This window comes from Tuber melanosporum, assembly GCF_000151645.1.
Source record: "Tuber melanosporum whole genome shotgun sequence assembly, scaffold_109, strain Mel28".
NCBI classification, from domain to species: Eukaryota; Fungi; Ascomycota; class Pezizomycetes; order Pezizales; family Tuberaceae; genus Tuber; species Tuber melanosporum.
In genome coordinates this window covers 164,495-174,459 of record NW_003298765.1, presented here as the reverse complement: position 1 = coordinate 174,459, position 9,965 = coordinate 164,495, and the positions used below count along the sequence as shown (strand labels likewise).

The following is a 9,965-nucleotide window of genomic DNA, read 5'->3' as shown; positions in this document are numbered from 1 at the left end:
ACATGTAAACTCCCCTATGTACTTTTGCTGTAGAACTCGTCGTAAACTATACTCTGCCCGATTTGGCATCTCTCCCTCCTCTGGCGCTGCATTCCCATATGACAGCGGTAGGTTTTTTGTATTAATCAACACCTTATCGCCAGTCTGAAAGGTGTGGGGTTGTCATTTAGCATTCGACTCTTTACGTTGCTGAATTTGTGTGTGCTGGAGGGCTTGCCGAAGCTGATATGATATATCTGTTGGAACTAGCAGTGTCTGTATGGCGCAGTAGTAGACGATTGAAAGAGTAATGACACGGAACTCAGAAATTTCGCTCACACTGTATGGTTTTTCTATCTAACGCATCCTCTGGAGGGAGGGAAAACAGGCAGACTATATACACATCTGATGTGGCTACGTATCGTGTACTACAGAGCACACTAACACCGGATATGATAGTCATTTGCAGAACATGATGTCACTCACCGGATATGATAGTCATTTGCAGAACATGATGTCACTCACCGGATATGACAGTCACTATTAGCTATTCTATCTAGTATACCTTGAGCCCATAACTATAGACAATCCCTCAGATCCTCCCACAGTGTCATCCTTCCAACAATATCAGCCATAGTAGTTGCGAAACTAGTAGCAAGAGAGCCTGAATGGGATTGCTGCAAAGAGCGAGTCTCAGCAATGATATCCATTGGCAACCGTGGAATATAGCCTAGATCTGCCTCAAAAGGTGCTAGGCCTGTAGACTTATGTCGATGATCATTATAACTAAACTCAGCTAGTGCCAGTAGCCGATTCCACTCCCGTGGGCGGGTTTGAACAAAGGGCCGCAGATATCTTTCTACACTAGAGTTTGCCTTCTCAGCCTGGCCATCTGTCTGAGGGTGAAAAGCGGTGGATATCCGAAGTTTAGTTTACCAAATCTTGGTTAAATGCTGCCACCACTCCGATGTGAAACGTACATCCCGGTCAGAAACGATATCGGTTGACAATCCGTGAAGGCGAAAGTAAAAGTCGATAAAGATCTCCGCAAACCTTTCTGCCGTAAGAGTTCTTTCCGCCGCAGCTATCCAATGAGCGCGCTTTGTCAACCCATCAATAAACGTAATAATAGTGTCATTACCAGAGGAAGATATTGGAAGTTTAACAATAAAGTCTATATTAATCCACTTCCAACGCTCAGCGGGGATCTCAAGAGGCTGTAGCAGCCCATAAGGCTTTTGGTTGAAAGGTTTTGCTCTGTGACAGGAGGCACAACGTCGTACATATTGCTTAACTTCCTAATACATTCGGGGCCAGAAGAAACGGCGTGCAAGGGCAGATGCTGTACGCTCAATTCCAAAATGACCTCCGATTGGTGTATCGTATGCTTCAGATATTATCCGATGCCGTAACCCCCTCACATTTGGTATACATAAGGCTCTTGACTTACTATGGGTTATCAGCCCGTCAGATTGAAGTTTGTAGTGCCTCTTGCTGGCTCTTATACGGTGGGAATGCGGTGACAGTAACCGCTTGCCCTCCTCATTTGGTGCTGCCTTGTCTAGGCCATCATCTGGTGTATGATCACTTTCCAAAGCAAGCATTACTTCAGCGAAGTATTCATCCTCGCGATATCCTTGACGTACTTCATCTAACCACTCATCTGCACTGACCGTCATTGTAGTAAAGATATCACCTGTAGTACCTACATCAAGTACGGTGTTACTTCCCTTACTCGCCTGCACTACCTTCGTACTTTGTTTAGTGACCTGTAATGGGGGGAGGATTGAGCGGTATGGTACTGAGGTCTGGGTGTCTTGGTAGTCGGGATGGCAGCTGAGGGCATCCTGGATATAGTTCTGGGCGCCAGGCAAATATTCTTTTTCAAAATTGTACTCCTGAAGCCGCTCCAGTAAGCCCATTTGCCTAAAGCTTAGTTTCGGTTGTGTTAAAACTTGCTGAAGGGTAGAATGATCGGTTTGAACAGTAAAGTGGAAACCGTGTAGGTAATATTGCCAATGCTCGATAGCATCACGTACAGCTAGTACCTCTTGATCATAGGTTGAGTATCGTGTTTCTGGGCCGGAGAGCTTTCGTGAGTAATAGCCTAAGATACGCTCCTTAGAAAATGACTGCGATTCTGTATCCCATTGCAACTGTCGTAAAGTAGCTCCTATCGCAAAACCTGAAGCATCCGTTCGGATGATGAATTCGTAGTTTCCTTTTTCAGGCAAAGCCAAGGCAGGCGCACTTGTTATCATCTTCTTAATTACTGAAATTGCATGGTGAACCTTTTCTTGGTTTGCTGGATCAGAGAGCTTGAGGGTGTACTCTGTACTCTTTCTCGGAATTAAGTCAAGCAGAGGCAATGCAATCATTGCAAACTGCGGAATAAATTTTCTGTACACACTGGCGAGACCTACAAATGATCGCATTTGCTTTGTTGATTCAGGTATGGGCCAATCACAAATCCATTCCACCCTTTCTAGGAGCATCTGAACTCCCTTACCATCAACAGCAAAGCCTAAGAACTCTGCAGACTCGTTTCCGAAACTGCACTTTTCCGGTTTCAAGCCGTAACCAGCTTTCTGAATCGTATGTAAAACCTTCTCCAAATGGTGTAGATGTTGCTCGGTATCGACTGAGTAGACTAGAATGTCATCTATAAACACTACACAGTAGCCAGCCTTTATGTGCTCTTTTATCAAATTCGACATAACTCGCATGAACTCCGAGGGTGCATTGGACAGACCAAATGGCATCACGATCTATTCGTAGAGTGAATCAGGGCCAACGAAGGCCGTCTTCTCGATATCCTGAGATGCCATCCGATGCTGGTGAAATCCAGACCAAAAATCGAGTTTCGAGAATACCTTTACGCCCTGAAGACGGTCAATAAGTTCCTCCCCATGAGAAAGCGAGTACCGGTCCTTCACTGTCTGACGATTAAGTTCCCGGTAGTCGATTACCATCCGCAGCTCTCCTAGACTCCCAGCCTTGGGTACAAACATCACCGGAGCTGAATAGGGTGAAGCGGAAGGGCGGATATGTCGCTTGGCTAAGAGCCCCTCTATTGTCTTATTGTATGCATCCCTTTCCTTAACGGTTAGACGGTACGGTGCGCGGTGCGGAGGCTCCGAACCAGGTTTGAGCCGAATTTGGAAGCCTGGAGCTCGGTGGTCAGGTGGAAGCCCTTCTGGTTCCTTAAATACTTCTCTAAATCGTGTGATCAAGTCTTTCAGTTCTTGGGATAAAGCATTACTTATTATCGGTGGTGGGATCCTATTGCAGGCTTCAGAAATCGCAACAGCTCCCGGACGTTGATTCTGATGATGCTCCCCTGCTCTTCCGTGATCTACTAGTACGCCAACAACAGAGTGACTCTAGCTATTCTTTTCCTCCCCTATGTATAAGATGTTTCTTTGATGGTCTACCCAATGTCGCGTTGTTACCATCCAATCCTTTCCCAGAATAATATCGTATTGTAATAAGTCATAGTGAATAAACCACCCACTGTATTGGTACCCATCCATATCCATACTTAGCCAAGACTCATATCTGGCTATCCGTTCCTCACTTTTAGCTGTCCTAATTTTCATAAACCCTCTTCTCGTTTTGATATTTTGATTTTCCGCCTTAATCTTCTGAATAAACTCATTCCGAACAAACTTATGGCTCGCGCCACAGTCATATAGCGTATAAGCTGAGTGACTAGAGGAGAGAATAGGTAGGTTGAAACGAAGTAAATTGCTATTCACCACACTGCCAGTATAATAAAAGAATCCCAAGGTATCCCGTTTATATTTTCTAGCTACTACCTGACCCTCCATCTGGACTACGCTGCACTTAGGCGTAGTCCAGCCTAGTTTTTCGCCGGCTTTTCTTCACTCCCATCTCTGTCACTCCCGTTATCGCCATCACTGAGACCAGCATCCTCTGCCTCACCGTAGACATCTACCATATTGAAACCTCCACCATGAGGTCGATTCCGTCCACGAGAAAACCCACCAGAACCACGACTAGGTCCTCCATGTCCGCGGTACCCATTAACTGGGTCTCCAGCCCTCTAGTCACGCTTTGTACCACAGGTAGCAGACCAGTGGCCTCTTCCACCGCAGCGAGAACAGATATTCCGATCGCGACGATTACCAGATACAATCTGACCAGAAATAGCCGATAGGTCCATAGGTGCTGGGGCGGTTGGGTGGCCCGACGAGGTAAATGGTACCACCGCAGGTGCGTTACCCATTCCCCCAGAAGTAGTCCCACCGGTAAGCCCCTGAGTTACGGCTTGGTCATCTGTAACAGCCATAGCGTCGTCTAAGGTTATCGTTTTGCTGCTACGATGAGCAGAGATAGCTATTGTACTTAGGATATCCTTCTCACGAGGAGTCATTTTCTTGATATATATCATGTAGAGCCGATCCCCACGCTGAGTATTTTATCTATTCTTCCCAGCTAGACGGGCAAGCTCCAGAAACTTGGTGTTAAATTTCTGTAAAGCCCCAGGGCCGGTTCCACGCTTTAAAGCTTCCAGGCGATTCCAAATGGCCTCCACGGCGAAAGCCGGAGAATAGCGATGGACAAATTTCACCTTAATCTCATCCCAAGAAAATGGGTAGTCAGCTGCTGCGGGAACGAAATTGTAGCTGTAGTCCGCTTCCAACATAGAGCGAAACCGCGATAATACTTCAGGAGCGACGGCTGTCCAAGCGGCGGTAATAGTAACATTGTTATTCAATCCTGCAAGTAGGGCGAAATGAGTTACTGAGTCTGTCCATAGTAGGACAGCTTCGTGGTCGATACTACCAAGGAACTTCGGAATTGAATGTTTCTTCAGTTGCTGGCGCAAAATCCAGTCATTAAGGGTTACTTGACTTGCATGATTGGCTGAAGGGAGAGACACTTCAGGAACAGGCGGCTGGTTAGCGTGATTGAGGTTTGCCATCTGTTCTTGGAGTTTTGCGACAGCCACACGAAGTTCCTCATTCTCTCGGACGAGCTCCTGTGTCTCATCTGCTAGCGGTTGGTGATGCCCAGTACTGGGCCCCGGGAAGGTGTGTTGTCCGGAATCCATTTGCGAAATACAGACTGGTACTTGAGCTGTGGTTTTACTCAGGTGTGGCGAGCCTTGTGTGCTATACGTAGGCGAATCTGATCTCTCTGTTGAGCTTGCGCTTGGTCGTTTCTCACGCCAGGTACTGCTTCCGGGTGCTTGATCAATGTCCATAGACATACAAAAAGAAATACGGCTTCGAGATTTGTACAGGTGTGTGCCGGATGCTATGACAAACTCAGCTTCACCAAATAGCACAATTACCCAACAGGGAAAGCCGTATCGAAAAGACAAAAAAGAGATGCGGTTGCTACCAATTGATGTGTGGGTTTGATGTGGTTGCTTCATTGTTCGTGCCTCTCTATTTATACTAGGCTAATGGGCTATGTGTGTGCCCTAGTTCTTGGTGCTAACCCTACATTATGAGTAGCCTCCCGTCTAAACAGTCCACGTTGGTCATGAAATACTTGTTCGAGGGGTGATTGTAGAGCTTGAATTCCGAGTTCCTTTGCTATATATTCGAAAGACATCTGCCAATAATCTTCGTCTTTTTGTCATAGGTCACGTAGTGCAAGCGATTCTTCACTACCCTCATGTGTCTTCTGATGTCTTCCTCCACAGTGCCTGTCATCTAAGCATGCTAAAACATCGTGGAAGTCTGCAGGATCAGCAGCTTGTAACTAGATTCAATCACTAACCACTTTCTCAATCAATTAAACTCTAAGCACTTGATGAAATATATTACCTTAGCACGCTTGACTAAGTTACTTGCAGTTCTTTCATTTACTCCTATCTTGTATTCAACTCTGCTTAAAGGTGCAACCTCCATGCCAACGGAGAGCTAAAACCACTGCACGCATTAGAAGTGGAACTTTGGGAGCAGAACCAACTCCAACCTGGCTTCGATGCATATCGTATTCAGGACAACCCTCACAGGTTGCATTTGGTTTCAATTCGACAGGGGTTGTAGTGGTATAAGGTTTTGTTCGAAAAGGAGATGGCTGAATAGCGAGCTTTGACAGATATTGTGGTATTGCGGCCAGTATGATGTGATGGTCCCATCCAGCACTTCAAATTTTGCTTACAAAACGGCCCCGGTTGCCGTGCCAAGATCCCCCATACCCCAAATGGAAACGCGACGTCAATCCGGCGACTGGAGTTCTGAACGAGCGACAGTGAAGCGAAACAACCATCACTAAATTTGCTTTGAAAACTCTGTGTAACCAAAGCCGGGGAAGTTCACCGGCATCGCCCAATGACTTGCTCTGTTTCCACGACTCTCTGTCTCTCGCTCCACGACTCTGCTGATCCACAACTACACTAACTGACCAGAAAAGACAGGAGTATAAATAAAGGACAAAGATCGCCATTCCAATCGCTTCTTTCCACGATCACTGCAAACTTGTATCCAACATCTCCCGTGCCCATCTCCCATTTCCTCTGTGCTCTCTCATGCTAACAAAAGAGAGAACCAAGCATTGCAATGGGCTAGCCCGGGTCGAAAAAAGGGCCCACCCGGCCCAGCCCAGGCCCAAGGAAGTATAGCCCGGGCTAACCCAATGAGCCCATCGGGCCCCCGCACAGGTGAACAGCCATAAAAGAGATGAATGTAGATCTATTAATACTAGATTAAAATACAGAATTGCCAATGAGAACAGATGGTGCTTGAAATAGGAGATGAACACAACACAGTGAGAAATAGTAGTGATTGTTTTCAATAGAAAGAGTGAATTTTATATGGACTGCAAACTTCGGAGGCACTCGGTTGACTCAATTGTTTCAGCATTGAGAGAGTGACGGGAGTCAGAAATAGTCCTCTTGCCTCCTGAGAATACGCATTCAGGTTCGGAAGACATGGCAGCAATTGATGGAAGGGTAATTGCCCATGCCACAAGTTTTGGGTATTCGCTTTGTTGGTGATTCTCCTGCCGCCAACTGGAAGGCAATTAGCAATTGAAAAAGAAAAATCAGGAAGACAATTAAGTTGAGATTCAGGAGGAGATACACACAGAAGAGGATTTTGAACGCTAGGTTCAGGTTCCGCATGTGAACAATACTGTTCATAGTCATCCCTTATAGAGGCTTCCCCTGTGCTCCGCAGATCAGATATTTCATTGGGTGGCAAGACGAGGTCTGGACTTTCAAACCTCCAAACTGCGCGACAATCTGAGAGCACATGAATCCAATATGGATTAGTTCTGCACTAAACATTCTAGATATAGAGATGGTTGGGTTGGATCTTACCGCTTGAAGTAACACGCTTCCAGAAAGCCATGTGCTCGGACAATCGTTTCCCCAGTGATACGGATTGCGAGACACCATGCAAACCTTAAAAATAAGGCTAATCCTTGGCCGGGCCGCCCGGGCTTGTCCCCCCCTCAGCCCGGCCCAGCCCAAGGAAGCCCATGAGTGAGCCCAGCCCAATGAGCCCGACCCGGGCGGACGAATAGCCCGGGCTAGCCCAACGAAGGCCCGACCCATTGCAAGGCTTTGAGAGAACAAACAATAGTCTCCCCAAAGACTCTCCAATTTTGCCTCCCATGCTCGAATTTCCTTCCGCGCTCCCACTGTCTTCTACGCTCCGGTGCCAACAAAAGAAATACAGGAACAAAGACTCCCGACAGTCTAGAACTCCCTTGACGTTCGTATCCTTTTCCGTCGAAAGCGCTTTTCAAAAGCGGACAACGAGAACGTCCATCCCAATAACAGCAAATATGCCAACAAACAAGTGGCAGGAGGTGAGCGAACAGGCTGGAACGGACAAGCGGCCGGTCCCGATAATGCACATCGAATATGCGGAAAGGCGGATGGATGGGCGACAAAAGAACCAATAACAAGTGAACGGGTGGGTAGTGGTGCCGGCGGACGGATATGCTGGCGGACAAGAGAACAAAGCCTTGGGCATGCCGGGCAGCATCCACGATTTCCAACATAGGGTCTTCGATAAAAATATAGGAACCAAGTCAATCATTCAGCATGCTTCCCTTCCACTGTTGTTCTCTCTCTTTATATTCCCCATTTTCTTCCATATATACAAGTAGGTTGAAGCTAGTAATGCCCTTTCCGTTGTCTAGAATATCGTTTGATGCTACTTCATGTCTTCTAGCAAGACAAAACGGCGGATAATCTAGTTTCCTTGGCGTATAAGGCACCAATATTGGCATACTGGTCCTCGGGTAACCGAGCCTACAGCAGCGCGCCTGGTCCGGTCCAGCATGGCATTCATACCTGTAGTCTGGATGGTATATGGACACTGGTGATAGTAAAACTGTGTAATGGCATTGTGCCAGGCCTGTATACTGAGCGCATGTATTGTCATATGCAATTCCCTGCACAATGAAAATAGATGGATCTCAGCAAAATATAGAGGTCTTCCATTCCAAAAAGGAAAACCAGATATCCTCAGAGCCTAGTAGATATCTGCATCAGTTGCATGTACAAAGCCAGAATTGTAGAAGGATATGGGGCCCATGTAATTAAACTGCCCCAATGCAAGGAGCCACAGAGCCAGCAAAATAGAAGACTGTTCTAGCTCCCTGACACCCGTAACGCCTAAGTTTGGTATGAACGGTCTGACATTGAAGGTAGGCCATTGGCCTTCAGCAATGCGCATACGACCTGTATACCCTATATCGCCGGGTTGTACTGTGGTGGGTGACAGCTCCTGTGTATTTTCTGCGTTGTATAGTAGCCTTTAGGTATTTGCCTTGGAGCCTACTGAACGACACACATACTAGCATCTGTTCTAAGATCAAATATGTCGAGCCTAAGGTTGGGGTTGATGATAATCTAGCAAGAGCTATTGGTAGACATACCTGTAGTATATATGAATATGATGTTGGCGCTAGCAGTGTCTGTATGGCGCAGTAGTAGACGATTGAAAAAGTAATAACACGGAACTCAGAAATTTCGCTCACACTGTATGGTTTTTCTATCTAACGCATCCTCTGGAGGGAGAGAAAACAGGCAGATTATATACACATCTGATGTGGCCACATATCGTGTACCACAGAGCACACTAACACCGGATATGATAGCCATTTGCAGAACATGATGTCACTCACCGGATATCACAGTTACTATTAGCTATTCTATCTAGTATACCTTGAGCCCATAACCATAGACAATCCCTCAGATCCTTCCACAGCATCATCCTTCCCACACTCCCCATGAAACTTGCCATTCTGAATCCTCTGAGGATAGGCCGAGTTTCTTTGCCAATTCAGATTGCCTGACTTTGCCATAGATTTTGGTGAATCCATCCGCGATCATTTCAGTAGTCGGTAGATAGGTGATAGTAATAGTGCCCTCGTGAACTTGGTCCTCGATCCAATGAAATTTAACTCCTACTATCTTACTTGGAGTCTGATATTCACCCATGTTTGCATTCCTGATATTTGCCGGATTGTCACTGTAGACAGGAAGTGACTCGCATTCCATATGCAGCGAACGTGTCTCTTGGTGAGTGATTGCCAATGACTGGTGAAATTCATGATCAAATTTGTGGATCCAAACTCCTTCGTCAACACTGGTTGCAGTAGCGATATATTCAGCATCTGCTGTGCTCTTGGCTGTTATTAACAGTTTCTTCGACTGCAATGCAATGATTGACCCATACCCGTCACGAATAACCATTCTGGTTGTTGACTTCATAGAGTTAGGATCGCCAGCGAAATTGGAATCTGTGTAAAGGGCGATGGTTCTGTATGGGCTTTTGACTCCTTCTCTCATTCCTAAATGCAAGCAATATTCCACTGTCCTTGCCAGGTATCTCATCACGTGTCTAGCCATTATCATGTGCCTCTGAGCCGGATCGGAGGTATATCTTCACAATACTCCTACTGCAAACGAGATATCTGGTGGTGTAGCAATGGCGACATAGTTGAGACTTCCCATGATCTCCTGATACTCCTTTTGATCTGCCTTACCC

At 46.4% G+C, this 9,965-nt stretch overlaps 1 protein-coding gene across 1 annotated transcript; it reads right to left on the bottom strand.

Moving 5' to 3' along the window:
- Positions 1-2,747: 2,747 nt before the first annotated feature.
- GSTUM_00000352001 (uncharacterized protein) lies at positions 2,748-2,990 on the bottom strand (the record flags this gene model as incomplete). Its single annotated transcript, XM_002835472.1, has 2 exons — positions 2,748-2,861; positions 2,949-2,990. 2 exons carry the CDS (start codon positions 2,988-2,990, stop codon positions 2,748-2,750), a joined length of 156 nt encoding a protein of 51 aa, XP_002835518.1.
- Between the last annotated feature and the right edge of the window lie 6,975 nt (positions 2,991-9,965).